This window comes from Chiroxiphia lanceolata, chromosome 8 (genome assembly GCF_009829145.1).
Source record: "Chiroxiphia lanceolata isolate bChiLan1 chromosome 8, bChiLan1.pri, whole genome shotgun sequence".
Lineage (NCBI taxonomy): Eukaryota > Metazoa > Chordata > Aves > Passeriformes > Pipridae > Chiroxiphia > Chiroxiphia lanceolata.
In genome coordinates, this window is record NC_045644.1 from 37,345,193 (window position 1) to 37,370,380 (window position 25,188).

Below are 25,188 nucleotides of genomic sequence, written 5' to 3' on the forward strand. Positions count from 1 at the left end.
AGATAACATGTCTGTAACAAAATAATCACATTTATCAAATGAATCTTACATCTAAATGTGCCAGTATTTACGGGATTTATAACCACAGCTTGGAGGAGGTCAAAATTCAGAAGATTGAAGTCTGAAAAAATGTATGAATATGCAGTTTTCACTGATACCAGACACATGAAACATTGAGAAGGTGCTTTCTGACGGGAATTTTCACAAGTGCAAAAAGCCTTCCGACAATTGGCTTGACCTTTGAAATAGAGGTGACAGAGCAGTTGTAGCTGCTTTGGGTCACAAAGGGCAAGGGGGTCACCCTGGTGGGATGAATAATTCCATTTTTTGCAGCTTAACATGAACCTTTCTCCTCTTTCAAAAGCAGGTGACGCAACAGGCACGGGAAAGATTTTATTTTGCTTTTCCCATCTTTTTTCTAATTTAAATTGAAATGAGGATGTGATAATTACCATAATCAGGGGCAGAAAATGCATGGGACATAGCTCTCTGGAGGGATTTTATTGTTCATAGCACCAAAAATCAGCCTGTGCTCTCCTGAGGCCGTGCATTTTACTTTCTAATCTTCTCATACAGAAAAAACAAGAACTACTTGCTTTAAGAGCTTTTTCTAAGTATCTTTGGTTTTTTCCTTTCAGACCTGGGCCTGGACCAGTTCATAGTGAAACGCTACGATGGGAAGGTGAGCACATCAAACTACTAAGTGTGTTTTATTCAGTGGCTTTTTTTAACCTGGAATCCTTTAGTTATTACCTGCGTGAAGGGTGTAAATTAAATGAAGTGTTTGAAGTGTTCTCTTATGAGCTTTTTGCTGTTAAGTACAATGCAGTGTTTTTGCTATAATGACAGAAAGATTGTTTTTATAAAGGGCTCTTTTTTTAATGTTTACAGTCAAAATGTTACCTCTTCTTGTATTCTGGTGGGCCAGGAAATCATAGGTTGTAATCACATTTCCTTGCTGCTTCTTTCTGACTGTGTGAGAGCCCCACAAGTTACACTATTTCAAGAGAAACTAACTTAACCTTTCCCTTCCAGACTCACCTCCAAATTCCTAAAGGAAGGAGATGCTCTTGTGTTTTTATTTGCATCCCAATCATGTATTCCCCCCTATCAAACAGTTTCGTTTTGTTCCCTTTTGAGCCCCAGGTCCCTCCTGCAGCAATGCATGACTGCTCTGGGTGTTTGTGCTGTCGTGATACGTGTTGGTAAAATGTTAAGCAAGTTCTGATCTAGTTTTGTGTCCCTGTGAAAGCATCCTGCCTGTTATTGGGGATATCAGAGACCTAATTATCCGCCCTGTAAATCCCACTGCTGTGGTAAAGGCCACTCTGGCCCTAGGACTGGCAGCTCAGATCGACCCCTTGATGCAGATAACTGCAGGTTAGTTAATTTTCCATCCTTTGGGCTCATAATGGTCCTCCAGATTTCAGCTGGAGTATTTCCATTTAATCTGCATCGTCTGAAAATCTTCTGTTTCTCCAAAGGGGCATCAGCACTTGATCCCCTCATTGCTGCAGGATGCACCTGACACAGAGTGTCAGGCATTTCCAGAAAGCCTCAGCACTGGAGGAAAAAAAAGGCATTTAAAGCTTTATATGAACATGAACGTTCAGCGTGGGCTGAACACATGAAATTGCCTGGTTTGTGTTTAGCAGGGCCAGGTAACGATGGAATGTGATCAGACAGCCGGGGTCCCTGTCAGCAGTGCTTACGAGTGTGCTGGTTACCCAGGCAGCAGAGCGAGGCTTTGCTTGAAAACAGACAACTGGGAGGTGTGTTTTGGCAGTTAGTTTTGATACATAAAGCTCCAAAGGGTGTGGTGAACACTTGTTTTCTTTTCCCCCTGCCACAAACACAATGTCTGCTTTTTGTGATTAAGACACCAACCCAGCCAAAAAAAAAGGACGTGTGTTCTTTGCAAGATACCCAACGTTCCTCCCTCTGATTTATGACAGTCTGTTTTGCGTGTGCTCACTTTCATCACTTTATCTTGTCAAGCTTTCACCCTCATCCGAGGCTTTACATAAACAGGGTTTGTTTGTAGGGAAGAAGTGCTGAATCCCACGTGATTTTGGTTATCGTTCCTCTGTTCCCAAGCACTCTGTGGTCGATTCCCAGCACGTTGGATAAAAGATCCAAAGGCAGTCCCTTTGAACTCAACTTCCTGGTCCTTTGCCCCTCAACAGCAGCGACTCTGACCTGTAGCAGACTGAAAACGCTCTTTATACACCTTACAGGTGTCGCTGCTGCTCTTGCTGGGCTTTGGAAAGCCTGAAAGTGAGGCAGCAGATTAGGGGACTGCAGTGCACTTTCTTTTATTATTATCTTCTCCTGGGACCTATTTTTTCCACAGTCTAATTGGACTCTGGAAGCAGTGTGCTCTGAAAATGAAGAAATAGGGGTTCTTGTTTGCTTGGCTGTGCTTAAAGACACCTTGGGACTGGCTAAGTCTGGCCGTGGCTGTTAGGGCAGTGCTAATGTCCAGGTGAGGGGATAATTTGTGGAGAGCATAAAAAGAATTGTCCTTGGCTCTCCCTTGGTAATGAAGGAAGTTGACAGTAGATTGATCTCTGAGTGCACCGTGCCCTCATTTTGTTGCTTGCTTTGGGTTTCAGTTTAAAAGAATAACCCTGCCTTTCCCCAGCCAGGCCCAGCTGAGGTGCTGCAGAGCTGACCTCGCTCACTGCAGTCTCACTTGCACAGTGGCATCCCAGGGCAGCTTTTCCTCCAGGCCTCTTTCCAGCCACATCTTCCTCTTGGGTTATCAAAGCCAGCCACTGCCTGGAGGGGGTTTGTCTTTGTGCCTTGGTGCAGCTGCTGAGCTCAGGCAGAAGGGTAAGAGGGCCATCCTTGTTCCCCTGAGCATCCTTATGGATGTCACACAGAGGTAATGAGAGTTGTGGTACTCAAAATAGGCCTGTGCACTGGAAATTTCTTCTCCTCTTTTAAGGAGAAAGGAGTCTGTGAAGCTGTGCTGCTGAAAAGTACTGACAATCCCCAGGCAAGATCCTGGCTGAAGAGTAGGAGAGAGGATTGATTTTAGTTCCAAGCAAAGATGTATACTCAGGATTGAGTGCACGTGATAATTTAGAAGGAAATTCAGTTAAAAGACTAGAGCCAGCTGTGCAGTCAGTGGCATTTTAATTATAAGCTACAGGACAGTGCTTAAAGCATCCGTGTGAATTTTGAGCGTGTGTGTTTGAGATCTAAATCCTGCATCATTAGTGAGCTGATGTATGAGCTGCTCCTTTCACAGAACCCGTTATATTTACATGACACTACCATCAAAACAACTATGAGGTGATCAGGACTGGTCTTGCCAAAGGATTTTGGGGAGGGATGTGCCTCTGTTGCAGTTGTGTCTGTCAGGTTTCTGAGCCAGCTTGCTGGGCACATGACTGAATGCCAGGGTGAGAAGAAAATACCTGGGTTTTTTTCCCCCTCTTCCCACCCCTCCCTCTCCCTAGTGATAATTTATAGAGTTGCTGGAGAGGGAGGTAAATGTTAATGCCTTATTAGTGGCAACAGTGCTCCTGTAATTTGAGCTTAAATGCTTTTTCTTCACTCATGCAAGACCAAAAACCCTGGAGACACTCATCCAGCAAAAACCTGTGGTCAAATCTGTGTGCCAACACGAACTCCTGCCTTTCTTTGACCTGCTGCTGGGCTGAGTGTGTAGGGAGGCAACTTGTGGCTCCATTTTTGTCTAAGTGTGATGGTTTCTCCCCTAGGGAAGTAGAGGGAATGAGGCATTGATTACTGTTCATTAAGAGTAGAAAAAAAAATATTAATCAGCCTGCAAACATTTCATATTGAGCCTGGGCAGAAAGCTGATGTGAGAATAGACACAGTCTCAGGGTGCTGTGGTGTGAAGGTGCCCAGACCATGATTCTTTGTCTGCTCCATTTCCAATGTGTCCCTTTCCTCCTCTCACACTTTGGCAGTGGGAAAGCAAGTGCTTTTTTAACCCATCTGCAGGAGAAATGTCTCATGTTTTAGTGATGAATAAGCTCTCACTAAGTAGCATATAATTCCTAGCACATAGAACCTGGCATAAGCTCCATTAATGTTACATAAGTTGCAATGCAGAAAATAAAATTTTCTTTTTTTCGTGCCCTGTTTATTGATGGATTTATTTTTTTTTTTGGCTTATGCATTAATGATTGACAAGCTTAATCTCTCGAAGACATAAAAAAGCAGTGCTGTTAATGTTTTTCCTCTTAACTGTGAGCTCCATATCAGAGCAAAATCCCATCCTGTCACCATCCTGGTGAGCCAGTGCAGGGGAATTCCCAGCTGTCCCACAGCTGAGCTTCCAGCAGTGCATCCTGGTGAAAAGGGGAAGGTGAGATGAGGTGCTTTTAAGAGACCTCTAGCCTATGTAGGAAATAAAATCCTGACCCTGGATGGCATATTAGTTTAATTAGGATACACTTGACTCCTTTTTTTTTTTTTTTTTTATTCTCCTGTGGGGAAAATTCCTTGCTACGGCTCGATAAGAGCAAAAGCCTTGGAGCCACCAGCAACAGCTTCCCCTCCTGCAGTAAGTAATTAGAGAGGCTTTCAGTGCCCTCTAATTAAATTTATGACTTAAGCATTTCCTGCCAGCACGGGTATTTACATCTCTAGATGTTTGGGGATGCCATAGAGCAACCCAGAACAAAAGCAAGGTGAAGGACAAGGAAAATACTTCAGGTGGTTTCTCTAAAGGTCAGTGACACACCTGGAATTCTCTTCCACTGTCCAATGCAGGGTCATATCATGAACCAGTACAACGAGGAGCTTCAGCTGCCCTGAGCTGAAGGTGTGTGTCCACTAAAGAGCAGTGTCTGGGAGTCAGCTCAGGAGACAGATTTCTTTCCAGATGATTTAAAGAGTGTCTTAGGGGCCTGAAAAAATGTACTTGGGGAAGATCCCTGTGGAGAGGATTGGAGGTAGAAAGACCATCCTTTTCTGGTGGATTGAAGGATCTTGCTGTCAGGTTTGAAAAAAGGACCAGAAAGGAGCCTTTATTTATGAGCCTGAATTTCAGGGTCCTTAGTTCTGTGGATGAACTTAGGCTGGACATAAGCTGCCATAGACCCAAGCTTGCAGCAAGTGAGACAAGCTCAAAGTCCTGCTGTCATTCAGGAGCCAAACACTGGATCAGAGCTCTGAGCTCCTGTGATGTTTAAGTGCCTCTGAAACCTTAATTCCAAAGGCTGCAGCTCTAAATGTTCACAGTTCAGTAAACAGCAGCAAAAAGTGCAGGTGTACTTGGTTTACTGAGCCCATTAGCTGAGAAGGACAGTCAGTATGTTCTCTAACTTAAATACAATGAAAACAGGCAAGGAGTCCTCCAAATCCAGCTCTGTGAGGTCTTGCCAGTGTCTGCTGTGACATGAATGTGTCCCCAGTGTCTGCAGTTGGAGCTGTTGAGTCTGGGTTGTGGCTTGCTTGGAAATACCTGGAAGTGTTCAGCTGTCCTGGTCCATAAGCCATGTCAAATGTCACTGTCCAGTTTCAGATCTCCTGCCTTTAAATTCCTTCACCCTCTGATCTCAGCACAGGCAGTGTTTGCACAATCACCAGGAGGTGTCTTCTCACGTGGATAACAACCTCACGCTCGGCTGTGTGAACGTTCCCTGCCCTCCCCAAAGGTGTCCTGAGGAGCTGGTGGGAGACAATCCTTGCCTGTGACTTAGTGAAGCAAGCAGAGATGGGGTTTATTGCAGATAATCAGCAAAGCTGAGCTGAGGAGATTCTTCTCCTTGGCTTTCTTGGCTGACACCACTGCCCACGTTGGTGGGTTTCTCTGCTTGTTGGCTTTCTCCTCCCATCCACCCTCGACCCTCCCATCTGCTTTGGTTAGTTCCTCTGTTTCCCAGTTTGCAGGGACCTGTGGGGACACTGAACTGTGCAAATTCTTCTCTTGGCTTGTTTTCCATAGCCCCAAATTTCATCAAAGGAAGTGCTTAATTGCTCCTAACACAGGTAAATGCACCGTGTACAAACATCCCTGTGGGCGCTTGGGTTGCTTTAGGTACAGAACACACTTCATCCTTTCCTACCTCCTCTGCCAAATGTTTGTGGTGTATTTTGGATTTGACAAAGCTCTACTTAGTGTTACCTTTCTGTACCCCTAATTTTGTTGCTTGTTTCCACAGGGCAAATACTAAAATCCTCTGCTTGTTCTTTGTCCTCTTTTATTCTGGTTTCAGGGTACCCAGCGGGTGTTTCTTCCAGCTACTAATATCTCTGAGACTTGTGTCTTTATTCTAATTCTGATTTGTGGTTGGTTTTGGTGTAACCAAGCATTCCCTCGTTTTCTTCCCTTTTCTAACCCTCTCCCCTTCCACCAGGATTTCTGGCAGGTACAAAGCAGACACAGCATGTGCTTTGATTAGTTTGTGCTTCAGACCTCATAATATGCACTTTTCATGTCAAAGGGACAGTGTACGCTCACCCCTTCTCCCTGGTCCTGTAATAAATAATCCTGAATCCTCTCCTTCATCCTCAGCCTGAAGGATTTATTTCAGAACACCTGAATTTGGCTTGAGGAGAGCACAATCCTCAGGGTATCCATTAAAACATGGCTGTGTTAACAGGATAATGTTGGAGCAAAGCTCAGATGTGTCTCCCTGCCCTCCTGTTTTCACAGTGTCTTTTGAGGCTTCTGACTTATTTTGCAGCTTGATGAGACTGTGATAGAGCTGGTTCTGCTGGTAAATGGCCTTTTCCCCTTGAGGCCACAAAGTCAGTTTGATTCTGTGAGAAGGAATAGGCATCTCTCTGGCCAAATGCTTTGGGGAAACATCATCTGTTTGAAGGTGTGTAAATTTGGGGAAGGTTACATTTGCAAACTTGAGTTTTTCAAGTCACAGACCTATGTAGCATGAACTGTATAAAAGAATATTTGAGGAAGAAAGTGTTTAGGTATTATAGTTCATAGGATGGTTTGTAGGAAAAGTAACTAGTAAGCAGAGGGGAGTTCATTCAATATCAGTAATTAAAGAGGAAAATATACTCTAGGCACTTCCAGTTTGCCTTGTAGCTTTGTGACCTTAATGAAATCCACAGGGGAAATTAGGGGAAAAATAAACAACTTGGTGTTATGCCCTCAGTGGGTGTGTGCAGTCTTTTAATCAAAAAGTGGTTTCTGGGATCATTTTTGGCTCTAATTTCTTTGATAGCTTTGCTGGTGTTGGATTAATGCCTTAAGGGACACAAAACTGAGCTCTGAGAACTCTGTCCTTGGTAACATGGAGTTAGTAGGGACAAGGGGGATGGCTGGAGCAGGGTGGGAGGGAATGTTTTAGGAGATGCTTGACCTCAGTGACTACAGAAGGAGGGAAGGTCCGGATGGGAGAAGCGGGTGAAGAAAGGAGGAGTGAGAGAGGGAAAAGGGAATGGCAGGATTTTTAGTTGAGCCTTAGTTTGGTTCCTTAAGCTGTTTGCAGCAGTGATGACAATCTCCAATTCCATGTGGTTTCCCCCCAAACCCCTTTCTCATTCCATGGGTGATTTGTACCAAGTGTATGGCCCCAACCTCATCAACTGAGCCCATGTTTAATCCTGGCTTTTTATACGGAATTATTATTTTCCCGGTGTCCTTTCACCCCGGGGGCTTCTGTCTGGGAGAAAGAGCAGCCTGCATTATCAACATGCTGAGTCCATCTTGGTAATGTGGGCTGAGAGGCAGGAGAGCAATAACCCAATTTCTGTCTGGAGACCTAAACAGCCATTTAAATTCCAAAGTGGCAGAAGTCAGCTCATTTTAGAAGCGTGATGTGGGCCATCAAGGACTGAATTTAAATCCTCCCCATCAAATTTCCATGCAAGATGCTGCTGTGGTCCTACAGAGCGTGATTTCATTACCCTGAGGGGAGCACAAGTGTACACTGTCCCTTTTTCCAAGACATTTCCTATTTGCTTTTCCAGCAGGGGTTTCTCCCTTGCATGAGTGGCTCTGCTGCCTGCCAAGGGTCGGGAAAGTCTGTGTGGTTGATTTTCTTGGTCGTACAGAATGCTGGCCTTGCATTCCAGGTGCCATTTGTTTGGGAGGTGATGAATATTTCCAGCCTTGCTGGAAGGGTGGGAATGCAGATTTCTCTTTCCAGTCTCAGGAGTCCACCTCTAGAAATAATTGCTGCCCGAGTTTTGATTCTGTCCACGTGTCCAAATTCAAATTTAGAGGGAGAGAATATGCAGGACAACCTCATCCATGTCCAGCTCTGTATTTTTTTGCCTCTTTGTATATATACAGATAAAATAACACCCCAGAATCAGAAGGTTTTAAAAAAATTCTTGGTTAAAACATACTCTCTAAAGGTCATAACCTGCAGTATTACCTGCCAACAGTAAATTTTAAGCATTTTTCTGTGTCAGCACTCACCCACCACGATTTGCCACGAAGAAGCTTTTTGTGTTTCCCTGTGTTAATGTGCAGACTTCAAAGGAAATAGTCTGGAGCCACTAGGAGTGATACTGTGAGCTGTTCCACAGCAAAAAGAGGTTTATGAGTTTCAGAAAGTCCTTGTACTGTTTCCATCACAGCCTCAAACACTTTTTTCTTATTAAATGATATATAAAAATGCCAGGGGATGTGTCTAAAATGACTTATTTCGCATCCACATTATGAAGCTGGCTTTAAAAACTCTTGAATGGCTCCATTTCCCCCCAAGTCCATGTTTCATGGCATAGGGGCACCTCCCCTACCTCTTTTTCCCTTAAAGGGCTTTTGAACAATTGGGCTGAGAGGCTGCATTTTTAAATGTGACTCTGAAACCCTTTGTATTTCTTTATTCCAGTTTTATTTCAGGTTTCTTAACGTGAGGCACCACCACGAGTTGTCATGAAATCTCTAAATATATGGCTTGGCTCTTTAATTTATATCTTAAAAAAAAAAAAAAGGGGGGGAGCAAAATTAAAAATCTCCCTGTTTTCAGAGCCTGCAGTTCAGCATTTTGATGCAGATGGGATTTGAAGGCATTAATATTTTTGGTAACCACAACAGGCTGGTTTGCACTGGCATTTCTAAAGGGTTTTTCCTTCTCTGTCTTGTGTGATAAACTAATACAAAGCATCTGCTATAAAAGCCTTAGTCAGCAAGTCCTGGTATATATTTCCCTGGATTTTCAACAGCCCTGCTCAGGAAGAAGGTGTAGCAATCCATGCCTGGTAACCCTGCAGGTTCTGCTGGACAAGGCAAATAGGAATTCTTTCCCTTCTTTGCCTACAGTGAACTATGAAATAAACCCATTAATAGATGTCTTTTAAATGTTTTCCCTAACTGAAGGTGGGCAGTTGGGACTGAAAGAGAATTGCTTTGCCTCAGGGTGACCTCACTCAACATTCCTGGGTTTGTATTTGCTTACACAGTGTTGGTCACCTGGAAATATTTCTGTTCCAAAGGAACAAACTGAGTGTGATGACTGAGTTTGTCAGTGACAGTCGGTTATGCTTCAGCAAAAATCATTTGCTAATTTACAAAATTGCTTTCTGGTTCTGGGGAAATCCTCATGCCCTTGCATGCATTTGGATATGTATTTTGTTGTCCTTTTGGAAGGCATAAGTCACTGTCAGGTGGTCACGTGAGGCTGATAAATTCCTGAAGGTTTGGTTTGTGGAAGCACAGAGGTGATGCTGAAACATGAGGAATAAACCTGCCCAAAGTGTGCTTTCCCTCCAGATCCAAACCCAAACTGGCAGCTCACAGAGACTGCCCAAGAATGTGTTCTTCCCAAAGTGGCAAATCAAGTGCTGCTCATTAAGTAGTTTCTGAAATGCCAGATGAGGTGGATTTGCCAGGATTGAGCAGATCAGGCTTTTCTAGACCTGTGCTAGGGATGGGAACACCAGCACTGTGTGTCTGTCTCTGCCCCTGCAGAGGAGGGATCCCTTCCTGTGCAAAAACACACCTTTTGGGTTCAGATTTCCCTGGTTAAATATTACCACATTCCACTTTTCACTCAGCCCTGGGGAAACAATTTTAAAATCAAAAATAAAGGTAGTGTTTGGCCAGGAATGGAAGAACTGGTGGGGTTTTTATCCACAAATCCTTTGTTTCCTGGGAGCTGTACCATGTACTTGGCTCGAGGGAGGCTCCAGCCCCCCAGATCAGTTCTGGGGTGGAATATGTGAAGTTTGTGATGTATCTCTGGGTGCTTTGCAGGCAGCCTGAGCACAAGACAGCTCTGGGGAGTTGCCTGCATGCAACACTCCATTTATTCCTCTGGCACACGGGTTTGGGGGAGCTTGGTCACTGCACTGATCTGTTCAACCCATGTTCTGCTGCTGGGCTTGGAGCCTGAGTTTCAAAGGGCAAACCAAGCTTTACATTTTGATATTACACTGATTTTTTTTAAAATTTTTTTTAACTTGTTGTCCATGTCTGGTATTGTAAGGTAACCTGCTTTGAACGCCTGTCAAGTGTTTTGTTCCACTGAGACTGGACTGGTGGCTCTTCACTAAACTCTTACACGTGCTTGTGCCAAAAGCAATGGGATATTTGAGTTTGTTTCTCTTTTTACATGTTGATTTGGGTGTTTGCTCACCTGTGTGCTTGTTAAATACGAATCTACTGCTTGATTAAAAAATACATCATAATTGTAAACTGTTTCCTGTGGCTTGCTCACCTGTGAATGCTTGGGTCTGGATGTGTTTTGGACGTGCTGGATGATCTTAACCAATTACTCTGGGTTTGGGAATGGATTTAACATAGAAAAAAATGCTGAATGGAAGAGATTTGACTGTTTTAACAGAGCCCTTGGAGAATCACCTTGTGTTCAGATGCAGAAGGGTGTGGGTAACTAAACTGTGAACATTACTCATCTCTAGAAGAGGATGAAGGTTTGGAAAGGGATTTTTCCTGAGGAGTTCTAAACCTTTCTGGCTAAAAGGGACAATGCTGGAAGGAAAGTGGGATGTGCAAAAGAATCTCAAGGCCTATACACAGTGATTTCAGGTGTTAGTGAGGGCTGACTTGGGGTCAGTCACCTTGGACTTTGATGGATCACAGCAGTGCTTTGTGCAGGAGGTAGATTGATTGATTTTTCTCTTATTTTTCCTGGAGGTTCTATATAATTCTGTGGAATATAATGTTTCGTGGTGGGGGGCAACCCTTGGGAAGGATGCTTTCAGCCTTTCCCATAGTGGGGTGGGCTTCCCACAAATTTCATGGAAAGCAATCAAACACAGCTTCTCAGTGAGCCAGAAGAAAACAAATGGGGGAGTTGGGAACTTATTTAAAACTTGTGTCCCAGTGCTGGGAGCCTGAAAATCTTATTGATCAGGTCAGCTGTTTTCTCTTATTAAGATCAATGGGAGAAATTCCCTTTTCCATGAGCTGCAGGCAGTCACAGCTCATGTCCCCCAGGTGTGTGACGAGCAGATGCTTGTTTAATATAAATAAATAACATTTTGTACTTTGTTTGCTCAAAGCAAGATGCAAATGGGTAAATGCTTGTCCCTCCCATCTGTCTTTATATTTCAGGGAGCAACTAACTTAATATGCTGTTTTATTGTTAGCCTGTGGATGTGCTTTTCTCTTATGAGGAATATTTTGAGACTATGAATTTTAAGTGCAGAAAAGAAACCCATAAAAATTAATAAACCAATCTCTGGAACTTTTTCGTGGGATCCTTGGAGCAGGATGCAAATAGGCAGTTTATAATAAATGCTGCTCAAGAGGGGCAGTCAGAGGGAGAGGCAATAAATCACACGAGCAGGGGAGATGCAACTGCAGGAAACGGCTTTTTCTCCACAACCCCTCCCTCTGCTCTAAAGGTAAAACCAGGCGTTGTTAATTTGTTCTTCACGTCAGCACGGATGGATCCACGTGTTTTGGATCCATCTCGATGGGAAGAGAAGCAAAACCATATTTTGAGTAAATGATAACTTCAGCCTGGTTCCCCATAAGTATAAAGAGCCATTGCCTTGCATCAAATGAATGCCATTAACATGTTGCCTGCTGTTAGGGATTCATCTCTTATTAAATTCCTGGCTCTCTCCAGATGGTAAAGGCAGAGTTGCTGGGAAGAATTTTATGTGATCAGTAGAGCTGAACTGTTTTTCCCTGGAATCTGTTATTTTTTTGGTGATCTGTATGATTGTTTTTGTCTCTTTTCTTGTGGTTTCCGAGCCAGATACAGGTTAAATTTTCATCTAAATTATTAGCTGAGCTCATCCCCACTCTGCAGCCACACACAATGGTGAGTTCTCTCAAAAAAAAACCAAACCAAAAACCTGAGGTGGATGAGAGACATCAGCTGCAGACAGTGGGGCTGACCCTTGCTGGGATATCTCCGTAGGCTTCCAGCCACAGCAACCACCTGGTTGCTTCCCAACTTTCTTGCTCTTGGCAAGCCTAACCGTTCAACTTGATGTGATGTTGTGCCTGCTGGTTTTATTGTTGGTTAACCAGTGTTCTTTCCTTTGCCTTGTATATGATGGGATCTCCGCTAGACAGAGGTAACAGGGGGGACAGTGCTGGAGCTGGATCCTGGTGTGGTGCTGTTTGTCGGTGGTTTTTCCTAAAACTGTTCCTCAGTTCAGCCTTGCTTTCACCATGCCCGTGTGCTTGCATGGCCTGGTTTTCCCTGGAATAACCTCAGCCACCCCTACTCTCCTCATTAATAATTTAACTCTCCTCCCTGTGTGCGTGTGCCTCCTCCTGCTGTGTTCTTGAAGTGGGTCACCAGTGTGGATTCCCTAACAGTTGGATGGATCCTTTTCAGCCTTCGAAGGTCCTGCTGATCAAAGGGACCCAGATTTTTGGCTTAATAAGATGTTATGAGGTGGTAATTGAAAAAGAACTGGAGCGAGAGGGAGGTTGAGGTGGGTTTCAGTCCCAATCCTCTCCTTGTGAGGTTGTACCCACACACCTGAGTTGTGTGTTACTGAGAACTACACAGTTTTGATAACTTAAAAAACATCCTTCATATTCACGTCAAATAGTTCTTTCTTGGCTACTGCTGCAGCAGAGTCTAACTAAAAAGCTGTTAGTGAAATATCCTTGCCTTGCTGCATCCTATATTAAAAAATTCTGATTTTCATAACACTCATCTCAATGATTCTGATCATTTTAAGCCAAATGGCTGTAGTTTTATTTATCTGTATGTCACCCTAGGCTAAACCAACTGAGCAATCCTGTGCAATTCCTTATCCCTCATTTGAGATAGGGAAGCACTGGTCTTTCCAGAGCTTTTCTGTCAGATTTGAAGGCTGGAAAAGGTCCACTGGATGTGAATAGAGATAGTAGGGGTGTGTGTCCATGGAGTGGCTTGTTGGTGGTAAGGCTACAAAGAAAACCTTCCATTTCTCCATTTAATTTTTTGCTCTCTTGTCTCTTTTTGGGATGTGCTTGGGTGAACCAATAGAAGCTGTCCCAGGAGCGGGAGAGGTTTGCTGACGAGGACAGCATATTTTATGCCCTTGGAGAATGTGGACTCATCTCTTTCTCCGACTACATCTTCCTCACCACGGTCCTTTCCAGTAAGTACTGGGGATTTTCCCTGCAATTACTGCATTTTTCAGTTTCGAAGGTTCACAAGCTTTGCTCTTCTTGTCTCCATGCACTTCCCTAAAAGGCATCTTGGATTGCCTGTAACTCGAGCTGAGGAATTGCTGTTGCTTCATCGGGTTTAGGCCGAGCTTCGGGTGCTTCAGGCAGACGAGCAGATCGATGACTTCTGGAGATTTATTTCTCTTTTTGAAATGTGACAGCTTTTTTTTACTGAGTCATTTGACCTGCTGTTCAGAACTGTAAAGGGAGCCGTGTTCATATGACATCTTTGTGTTTGAACATTGCTTTCCAGCTCTTTACTGGGCTCACTCCTGCCCCAAACTGCCTTTTCCACCTGTATTTCCCCTTGGGTGAGCTCAGGCTTGTGTGTAATGTAACCCAATGAGGAGAGAAGTTCAGCTGTTTGCATTTCAACAAGTGTCACAGATACCTTCTGTCTTTTCACCCCGCTGCACTTGACTTGCATTTGTGATATTTCTGTGATCTGCTAATCTGTTCCAGCAAAGTCTTCTGCACTCCGAGTGCTGGCACTTAAAAGTTTGCTTTGTTGGCAAGAACCAGTGAAACTGAAGCCTTTGGTAATGTCAAATGGCACTTCTAGACTTTCTCCATGTGGAAATCAAGCTCGAAACCTCATTTGCACAGCTTCTCTGGCTACTTGGAAGGTGCTGTGTCATAAACACAAAAGGCCACGGCAATTTTTCAGCCCTGTTAGAAAATGGGAGTAATGGGGGCAGTGTCCAAATGGACTTGAGGCCTTTTATTTTCAGGCTAATCTTTTAAGTATCCATTTCATGATGACTTGATCTGTGGAGTTAAAAAGCTGGACCCTTCCCAGTTCCCTGCAGCCCCCTGTGCTGCCTGCCCTGGGCAGGTCAGGAGTCAGCTGGGTTAATCACCCAGGTTTTATCAAAGCAGCAGATGCTTTATTTTGCCTCCCTGTTCTTTCATGCTGTAATATGGAGACATGAGAGGCAGCTCTTATTTACTGAGGATCTATTCCCAGGGAGAAGCAAATGGATGTGGTGGGGGAAGACTTGTATGTGACCTTCATGTTATGAAAACAAACACTGAGAGATGAAGCTGACTCAAGCCAGGGAATTTGTTTTATGACTTTAATCTGCTTTTTTTATTTGACTGAGTCTCAGAACTGGCTCGTAGGACCTTTGCTGTTCCTTTCTTACATTCGTCTCGCCTGTGCCAAAATGATCTCCAGGTATTCACCTGTGTAGAGGGCTTTTCCTTGCAGTCTCCACAGATGACAATGAGCTCTAAAACCTCTGGTATCACATTGCTGGATGTGGTTTAGAAAACACTCTTGCCCTTGTTTTTATGGCTGTGCTGGTGGTGAACAACCCCCTAATCAAAATTAATTTCATGTGCTTCCACAGGCAGCAGTAAAGAAAATTTGTTCTTGGTTTGGTGTAATTTCTTTGTTGTGAGAATAAAAGAAAAGGACTGCCTTGAGTTGGAGGAACAGCCAGCCTTGTTTTGGAGGGCTGTGCAGGAGCAACAGGGGTTTTTTTTTCCTCTTGTTCTTGGGCTTTTAAACATATTCACAATTACTGGGGAGTTAGTCAGACTAACAAGAGGAGACAGAACTGGGTGGTATGTGCTTTCCAGCTCACAGGAGCCCTGTGAAGGGCAGGCAAGGCAGGAGCTTTCAAAAAGGAAAATTTAAAAAAAGAAAAAGAGAGAGAAAAAAAAGGCATTCCAGGGCTTTTAGGCTGAGTTTTAGGTATTTTGGGAGTTTGCTGAACAGTTACTGAAGATGGAGGAGTGTCTCTGGAGCTACAGTGATTCCCAAGAGGAAGAGTTTTGGTTTCATTTGTAAAGCCTTTGCTTTTATAAAGATAAAACTCCCAAACAAACCTTGCCCTGTGGCTAAACAGAAAATTCTCTGTTACACCACGCTGGTTCCAACTCCTAAACATTACCTTGCAGGAATCCAGTAGTTTCTGCCTGTTTTTTTTCCCCCTGGGCAATAAATAAAATATCACGAGGAAAGTAAGTCTTAAACCAGACAATTCAATATTGGTTTTCTCTCTGTGTTTTTTAAATCATTAAGGAGGTATCTGGACAAGAGAGACATCAAACAGATAACACCCACTAATACTGGGAAAGGAAGGTGGCATATTGGGCACTAAGCAGGATGATCAGAAGGGGGAGTGTGAGATCGGGTCAAGGGGTGGGAGGCAGGAGGGAGAGTGATGGAGAGCGATCCAGCGTGGTCTGGTCTGGCTTATTGAACTGCAGGCTGATCAGGGAGAACCTCAGCAAACAAGAAAGCCCAAGGGCTTTGTGTCGTTGTGCTCCTCGGGTGTGGGAGGGTCGTGATTCCCAAAGCTTTTCATTTTTTGCAGCTCCAGCTGAAGCTCACTTCACTTGTGTCCTCTGGAACAGGGAGGGACAGGAGGAGAGGGGGCTGGAGGCTTCATCTGTGTGGCTCTCAGACAGCTGTTTGCACGTTGCCCAGAGAAGGGAGTCTGACACCACACTGTGTTCACCAGTGATTCCTCTCTCGAGCACTCTCTGCTCTGAGTTTCTGTGAAAATGTATTTTTAAAACAATTAATAAACCAGCTTTTAAGTGCTTCAGAAAGTCAGCCTTCTGTTAAAAGCAGTGAGAGCTGAGGGGCCTCAAGGAGGCTCCCTGCTTTCTGTTGCTTCAGCTGCTCCTCGTGTTTTGGGGCAGAGATAGACAGATGAGCAAAACTCGGGATAAGCAAATGCTGATTTTTCTGGATCCTTCAGATTTCCCCTGGATCCTTCTAATGTCACAGGAGAGCAAAGCCACGGCTTCCCTGACCAAAGAGGTTTTTGCTTTAGGACTTGCAGAGCAAGTGGAGGAAGGAGGGAAAGAGCTTTTCCATCATCAGCAACTGCAGTTTCCAAGCTAATGGGATCTGTTACCCAGTTCTAATGCTGGCTTTATTAACAGGTACTGAAGGGAGCTGGGCATTAACAGGATAAATTGGTGTTGTTTCCACAGTTGGACTGTCTCTGTGTCTGAATTTAATCCTCCTGGCAGGAGGATTAAATAACAGTGGCTAAAGCCACAGTAATCACTCTCTTGCCAGGGCTCTCGTAGCAAACCTGCAGCTCCTTCTCCCATCTCCTGCTGGCATTCTTTCTAGACTGCAGCAAGCTCCATCCCTTAGGATGGATCCACCTGGGTCATTTTTTTTCTTTCCCCTGTGTAGGAAATAAATCCCAAGCTGTCTTACTCTGGGAATTATGTTATGGCCAGATCCTGAGTGCTGTGTGTGTCCCGGTGGTGGAGGGGGCAAGGAATGTTCTCCCACACACGATATCCAGGGCCTGTTTGCTCCGGGGCTGTTCTGAACATGTATTCCTGGCTGACAGGGATGTCTTCAGCCCCCATCCCTGCCACAAGTGAGGTCTGTTATCTCTGTGATCTTATCAGTGATGGCTTAATGCTGCTTTGCCCTGTGCCACAGGGCTCCTTTCCACAAGAAAAGGAGGTAAAAGGTTGCTTTGAGTTCATAGGGCTGTTTTTGTTTGTGGTCCTGGTCCTGTTAATTTTATCTTTAGTCTTTCAAGACCCTTTGCCTACTGTGGGTCCATCTCACCCACACTTTGGTGCAGGGATGTCTTCATGCCTTTCTGCCAGCCCAGTTGCTGCAGTGTGGTGTTTCCCAGATATACCTGAGCAACACAGAGATCCTTTTCCAAGGGATATCCTTCCATCCCTTCTGGATGTAAGCCTGGTTGCTCTCTGTCAGAGTGAGGGCTCTCTGGCTCAGCATCCCAGCTTCTGCTGTGGAGTGGTGGCCGTGCTGAAGGACAGGACAGGAACAGGATGGATTCCTCACAGTTTGGAGTCTTTCCAGGCAGAGCTTGGCCTCTCTAATTTAAAAACTGCCACTGGGGCATGGGATGCTCTCCCAGCCTCTCCTGCAGTCTTCCCATGGTCTTTCTCAGTTCATCTCTTCATCACTGGCATGCTGGGATGAGCTGATGGATCTCCACCAACCTCCTGTGTCACAGAGGATGGGGAATTCCCTATAGGAAGGACTACTCTGCATGCAGCACTTGTCAGCCTCGTTGAGAAGTTCCAGAAACCTACTTATGATTATTTCCATAGAATTAGGAAATGGAATAACTTTGTGCTGCTCATAGCAATATTCCTGAATAACAGAGATCAAAGGAAGGGACAGAGAATTCTGCTGCAAGACATCACAGACACTTAACTTGTGTGCAACCACGTGCTGCATGAGCTGCAGTGGGAGTCAGAGGGAAAGACTTGTTGAGAGGTGTCTCCAAGTGTGGAATATCGAGTTTGGGGGGAAGAGAAGATCAAATGAGTGCAAAACCAGAAAAAAACCGTGGCCTTTCTCGTCAGCAAGCTTTGAATATCTTTCAGAACACATTGCTGCTGGTGAGAGTATGGGCAGTAAAGAGAAATTGAGTGCTGCAAATTGGTCCTTTGAATAATTGGAAGTAGTTTAAAATGGCATAATTGGCTTAAAGATGCCTAATCAACCTATCTAATCCCTCAGAGCTCCCCAGGGCTTTACACTGATGGATGGAGTGGGTTTTTTCAATGTGGTCAGAGCTGCTGCTCCTCATCTGTTTGTCTGGTGGAAGTTGCTCATCTTCATGACATTCCTGTGTGTGGCTTTTGCTTTTCTTGCTGCCTTTCTGTCCCAAATATTTGATTGGAGCAAATGAATCAAGAAAAATATCAGTTGCCTTTGCTTTAAGTCCCAGGTTAGTTGAAGAAGCAGCTTGGTGTGTAGAGCTGGTGGCCTTATGGATCTACAGGACCATTTCAATCTGGTCTTTCTAGACATGGTTCCATATATGTCCAAGGTAGGAATAGGTAACTCATGGATTGAGAGGGGCATTGGCTCCAGGACCACGTTTTCACTCATGTTGGTCTGGTGAAAGGTGTCCCTGTCCGTGGTGGGGGGGTTGGAACTGGATTATCTTTAAGGTCCCTTCCAACCCAAACCATTCTGGGGTTCCACATGAATGATTTGGAGGAATCATTAGGAAGTCACCATATCCTCCCTCATTGCAGGAGGAATATTGCATTCATTTGGAGGCATCTTAATTAAGGGGGCAGTGGGGAAATTTAGAGAAACTGCAGTTGGGAATAGTAAAATTGGAGGGGCAAAATAAAAGGGGGGAAAGGCTACATCTAGCTGAGCAAACTGGTATCTGCTGCTTTAACTGTCTGCAAGTTTCAGAGCTGGAAGTGCAGGAGGAGGAAGAGAAATGGAGGTTGTGCAGGCTGAGGTAATGGGGACCAGCAAGGGACAGGGTTGGGTGCAGAGTCAGTTTTCCCAATAAATCCTGGCCAGAAGCATCACAGCCAAGAGGAGAGGCAGGAATTATCTCAACCAGGACCCATAAATTTAGTCCTGGAGATCAGGAAGGTGCATCTTAATGCACATTCCTTCCTGAGCAGGAGCAGGATGAGCTAATTGTTTTCAGTGCCCTCTGGTTCCCCTGGCTCAGGTTCACATTGTTTGGATTGAAGTGTCATCACAAGGAATTGGAGAGGGATACGTAGATCAGAGTGTTGCTTGTTAGCTCAAGGAGTGAAGTAATCAAATTTGCCAGTTGAAAGCCACATTGCTTCCCTGTCCTTAGAAAATACTGAGCCTGCAGGTTTTTGATGCCGAACTGTTCATTTTAATCTTGCAAGGGTTGTTCTTTGATAAACTGCTCCTGGAAATGTGTATTTAGAGATGTAAAAGGAAGGAAATGGCCCTTGCGAGGGGTAAGTAAAGTATTTTGCTTTCTCTGTTCATCCCCCATCTGCACAAATGGGATGTGCTATTTTTATATATTATATATGTTAGACTACATTATCTGTATTATGTTTTCTTAAAAAAAGGGGGGAAACCCAAAAGCCAGTTTTTAACAAGGAGTAACAAATTTTCCAATCTCAAAATAAACCTGGCAGAGAAAATGGGGGAAGAAGGATGGGATGTGTTGATTGCTCTTTTTCTGGAATCTTGTAATTAGATTAGAGTTTTGCATATTCCTCCTCTTCCTCATAGAGGAAATATCTCTCCATGCAATGCTAGACAGAGGAAATTGCCTCCAGGCTTTCACGCAGCACTTGCAATTAGAGTGAATATGTTTTATTTAAATATTAAGACAGTAGTTGGAAGCTTGTTGCTCCTCGAGAAAACGGGGGATTCATGGCTGGAGGTTCTGGATGGATACAGAGGAGGCTTTTTGCATAAATCCCTTAAATTAGATGTATCATTGGAGAGGTTATGAAGGTGGTGTTGGGGACAGGGGGACCAGCTGTCCCCAGCTCAATTAACACTGGATTAATGAGGGAGGGCAAGCAGAGGTCTCCCATCCCAGCAGCAGGGTGGAGGGCAGGGCAGGGATGTGGGTGGAAGGGGGGTGACCCACCACGTGCTGCTGGTTACAGGAGCCCTTGTTTATGCACGTGGTGTTTGGCATTCAAGGCTGGCAGGGGGAAATGGGGAATGCTGTGTTTATCAAGTGGGTAGTGACAGGCTGTTCCTGCCATCAGCTTTAGTGTCACTGTACGTCTGTTTGGGGCACAGAGTTGTTTGGGAAAAGGGATCTCATTAACATGTTTGTTGAATCTTTTTGTGATAAAGTGCTACCAGTTATTACAGCGAGGAGAAAACAGCATGTAGAAGTTTCCTGGTCTTGGATTAGAGCTGCAGCTAACGTAAAAAATCCACTTTGGTTCGTTCCATATTAATTTCATTTTGTCTGAGTGATTCCTCTTTGCCTTCCCCCTACCAAGGAGATGCCTTGCCACAGAAGGGTGGTTGCAGAAACTCATTATTTTTTGAGCATCCACAGGAGATATTCCAAGTTGATTGCACAGATGAGGTTAAAGAGGGGTGAGCCTCACCAGTGAGCTACTCCTGCTGCCAGATTTGGGTGGGGAATGAAAAAAGGGCTAAGTTTTAATTGAACATTTCAGATGACAGCCTAAGCACTAGTTATAGCCTAGAGGATTCCCTAGAAATCCCAGCAAGCACCAAAATTCCTGTAGGTGGTGTGTATTTGAAAGTAGCAGAGGAAGAGAAATTCTCATCTATTTGCTTAATATGGAAAAAAATTGTGGCACTGTGTTGTAGCTTCAAATGGTGATGGGTTACAGAGCCCAGAATGGAAAGGTACTAAAATCCTGTGGTGGGATGCAGGGGAAAGAGCGTGGTTTGCTGGGATGGGTGGCTGGGAAGTGCTGCCTTTGCAGAGTTCTGCCTAAATAAATCATGACAGCACAGACTAAATGCAGTGAAAAATAAGGTACAGCAGTGTCTCAGCTGGTGAGCTCCAGCCCACATGTTGTCTCAGTGTCATAACTGGACTGAGACAGAGTGGGAGTGATTTGTTTAAATTTGTGCAGTGAGACAGGAGCTGAGTCTGGAGGAGAATTACCCAAATTCCAGGTCTGCCCCTCACCCGTGGACTGCTTCAGGGGGCACACAAAGTGCTCTGTGGCACCTGGGGAACCTCCTCTGGCCAAACTGGGGTTATTGCCGTTAGAAATTGTCATTGGAAATGTCAAATAGTGTCTTGCTTTCAAGCTTTTTCCACCTCTAAATGGAATAAATGTTGTTCAAGAAACATCTCATCCCAACTCCTTGTCTTGAGGTTCCCAAGAGCTGCATTTTCTTATTAAAATTGCGAGAATTAGGGAAAACTTCTTTTGGATAAAGTCTTTCAGAACCTGTGCCATTTTAATGGACTTTTGTGTCTTTGTTAACTGTTCTTTTTATTGTGTTTTTTGTTGTGTTTTTTTTAATGTAGCTCCCCAGAGGAATTTTGAAATTGCCTTTAAGATGTTTGATCTGAACGGTGACGGCGAGGTGGACATGGAAGAGTTTGAGCAGGCAAGTTGAACAAAAGGTTGATTTCTTAATGCTACAGCATCTCAGTCACAAGTGCAGTGCTCCTCTATGATGTTGCTGTTTTCTATTTGTGGTTAGTGCTGGTTTACATCTTTTCCTCGTGTGCTCTGCTGCGTTGCCTCAGTTTGTGGGGTTTTTTAACTGGATATTTCAAGGCAGAATTTTTCATTCAACCAGGACAACCATTTCAGATTTCCTGTGGCTTTGTCACCAATGTCCCAAGGCCAGGTTGGATGGGGATTGAAGCAGCCTGGTCTAGTGGAAGGTGTCCTTGCCCATGGCAGGGGGTTGGAACGAGATGGGCTTTAAAATCCCTTCCAACCCAAGCCACTCTGTGATTCTATAACAATTCTTTAGAAGATGTCACCTCCAAAGTAGATAAAGAACTTCTTTTCACTCTGCTGATGTCATGGGATTTTGATCCTACTTCCTTCCACAACTTCTACTGTGTTTCTTAATCTTATTTGTCTTCAGAGAATAACCAAGGTGAGTGTGCTTTAGGAGAATTTATCCACTTACTCTAATATAATCCAAAAAAGTGTTATTAAGAGCATATTTTCATTAGTCCTCTACTTCTTACAAGACTTCATCAGCAGGGAGTTGGATGCTGGCTTTTTAATGAGCTCAGCCTTTGTGTCTGGTGTTGGTGAGCTCCTCCTATGAGCTGTGGTTTGTGGGTGTGTCCGAGTGAGTTGTCAGAGGGGAAAAGATCTGCCCTCCCCAGGCAGGAGTGTGTGATTTTCTTGCCTACTTAGGAAACAGTCTTAGGGTTCTGGGAACTCACAACCACCCTGAAATCACAGTATATTAGCAAAGCTCCCTGCTTGTGCTGCTCATAAAAGGCAATTTAAATGCCCTTGCAAACTGATAGCTGGGACCACAGCAGCCCTGAATAATCCAGTCACAGGTTCTTAGCAGTTATTCAGTGACTAGTTCACTTCAAAAGAGTCTCTGCGAGGTCATGCTTGTGGCACTTGCTATAAGTGGGAGGATCTAGTGGCAAAGGAGGTCCGTTAAATTAATTCTCCCCATCTAATCTCTTGCTGTCATCCTGCTGAAATTATTACCTGTGGGGATGATGTCATCATCACGAGTTTGCTGCAGAGCCAGGGAATAGAGCTGGGTAGCTGTGGGGGTTTGGATGCACGCTTTGCACTCTGAGGAGAATGGAATATGTGTATCTGCAATCTGATATCCCTTCACTTGACAGCTTGAAATGTAAACCCAGGGGTTTGTTCATTTTCCTTCCTCTCCTTTCTTTTCCAAAGCAAAAAGCGCTGGTTTTCCTTCCATCCACGTAGTGCACTCCACTGCAGCTCTCTGATCAGCTTTAACATCTCCAGACGTGTTTTACGGCACTTCACATGTTCTGGAATTAAATCAATTATGGCGATATCTGAGTTTAGGAGAAGCAGAGAACGATTAACCTCCTGCTAAAGATGCAGTGGCACTGAGGTGCCAACACAGGTGCCATGTTCAGCTTTTTTATGAGCCATGTGAAGTGAGGAAGAACGTTTCTAGAGGATGAACGTTTGCAAAGTGCTATGCAGATGAAGGTGCAAAATTGAATTAAATGATTTCCAGTCATCCAGTAGGCCAAGGGAAGTTATACATCCATTAAGTCATATAAAAATCCTTAGGAAGGGGAAGGTGTTTTTGTTAAGCTTGTTACGTGTGTCAGTGCCTCTGTAGGAAGGAATAAAGTTCCTGGTTAGCATCAGAATATTTTGGTGAAGGCTGATCTTCCAGAGCTTGGGAGTCAGAGGATGAAGGAGCTGTTCTGGGAAGTGAGGAAAGCTGACACTTCTGGTGGTGTCTGAGGATACTGATTTGCTGCACTTCCCAAATAGAAATAAAACAAACACACAGCTTCTTCAGTGGGAGGCACCTGTACCACACTATGCACATATATCATGTAACAAACAGTCATTTATATGATAAATACTCTTGTTCACTCTTTATGCAAGTGCCTCAGTAAGGGCATGAAGGGTGTGGCAGGGTCTGCAGCCCCTCCTATAAACATCCTACCTGGAAGGAGCAGCTGGAACTGGCCCTTCCAGGGGATTGTGCTGCTGGAGGTGACCTCAGTTTATATGAGCAATATCTTTTGGGGGAAAATGGGTAGAAAAGGAAGAGGAAGAAAAGTGAGCACGTGGGAAGGAACTTCCTACTCCTCCTTCACACGTCTCTTAGGAGACAGCCAAAAGCAGGTCCTTCTTCTCATTAATGTCTGGAAACCCTAGGAGTATTCAGGGAAAAAGATTGCTTCACTAATTTAGCTAGTATGTGAGTTGGAGGCTTTAACTACCTAATAAAAAATGTTGAATTTCTTCAGGCCTTGCTGAAAAGCCTCAGATTTTCTTATCCAGTTGATGCATGTGGTTAGTGCATAGTGCTGAATAATGTGGTACCTGCATCAGTATCAGCTCCAACTCTTCATCCATCAGCATGTAAATAGTGAGTTTACTCCTTTATTTTTAATTACAAAGTTGGCTGAGAAGTGATGAACTCGCAGACAGTGTTACTGGTGGTTTCTCTTCAAACCATTAACTATTTTCATCGATTTTTATTTTTTTACTTCTTCTCCCCTTCATCTGGTGCAAAAGATGAAGCATCACAAACACTTAGGCTGAAATATGAACAAAAACAGTGGAGCATCTCAGTGCTTCACATCCTGGTACAATTGATGAGCTGTGGGTGAGGACAGCTCTTTGCTTTCTGGGCATTAGAAAGATCACTCAAAACAGGGAAATAATTTTGTCTCCCGTGCCCACAGGTGGATTTTCAAACAGTCCACTGCTTGTTATAGATGGGAGAGGAGAAGAGAGCTGGTGGGATGCCTCATAAATAACAGCCAGGAGCAGCTGCTCTGTGGAGCAGTCTGCAGTGGTAAACACTCGTGAGGAAACAGGGGCAGTTTTCCAGGCTGGTCACAAACTGCATTGCATCAGACAGTTTGGAGATATTTGTCTCTGGAATGTGCTGCGTGCAGAGCTCACGGTGGAAGTGGAGCACAGCAAAATGGGGAGTGCAATAATCTAGGAATCCCACAATGGACCTTAAAGACCGTCTCATTCCACCCCCTGCCATGGGCAGGGACACCTCCCACTAGCCCAGGTTGCTTCAAACCCTGTCCAACCTGGCCTTGGACACTTCCAGGGATCCAGGGGCAGCCACAGCTTCTCTGGGCAACCTGTGCCAGGGCCTCAGCACCCTCACAGGGAAGGATTCCTTCCCAATATCCCATCTATCCCCGCCATCTGGCAGTGGGAAGCCATTCCCCCTTTTTCCTGTCACTCCAGACCCTTGTAAATAGTCCCTCTCCATATTTCTTGTAGGTTCCCTTCAGGCCCTGGAAGGCCACAATTAGGTCACCCCACATCCCTCCTCACATCACAGAGCATATTTAAAACAAACAAACAGACAAACAAACAAAAAACCACCAAAACCTTTTTTATGTATTTTTTTCCTCTTTATTTTCTCCTCATTTTAATTTTCCTTGTAATTGAAGAACAGCCAGCAGTGCCTGTTGGAGGCAGCATTTCAGCTGAGGTGAGCCCAGCAGTGATAATGCAGCATTTTCCTCCCGAGCATCCCCTGTGGGATTGTTCCAGCGCTTTCTCCCTCGTTAGGAAAAAATTGAACACGCCAAATACCACACTAATGAGGTTCTAGTATCCTTTTGACAGCTGGAGCTCTTGGCAGCTGTTTTTCTTCCTCCCTTCCAACTTCTGTCAGCGGGAGGAAGAGGCTGAAGGCAAAGCAGTGGTGTTTGCTGGAGCTTTGGGAAGCCTGTGCT

The 25,188-nt window shown here is 44.5% G+C and overlaps 1 protein-coding gene across 6 annotated transcripts in view; it reads left to right on the forward strand.

Moving 5' to 3' along the window:
* The window catches only part of MICU1 (mitochondrial calcium uptake 1), an 86,617-nt gene that overhangs the window by 34,578 nt on the left and 26,851 nt on the right, over positions 1-25,188 (forward strand). For 3 of the 6 annotated variants that reach the window (XM_032694389.1, XM_032694394.1, XM_032694390.1), the window contains 5 exons: positions 639-682; positions 6,342-6,353; positions 12,445-12,450; positions 13,359-13,473; positions 21,289-21,371. In XM_032694389.1, the coding sequence (XP_032550280.1) occupies positions 639-682; positions 6,342-6,353; positions 12,445-12,450; positions 13,359-13,473; positions 21,289-21,371 (260 nt within the window). The remainder of the gene's footprint in view (positions 1-638; positions 683-6,341; positions 6,354-12,444; positions 12,451-13,358; positions 13,474-21,288; positions 21,372-25,188) is intronic. The other 3 variants (XM_032694391.1, XM_032694392.1, XM_032694393.1) reach the window with 3 other exon arrangements.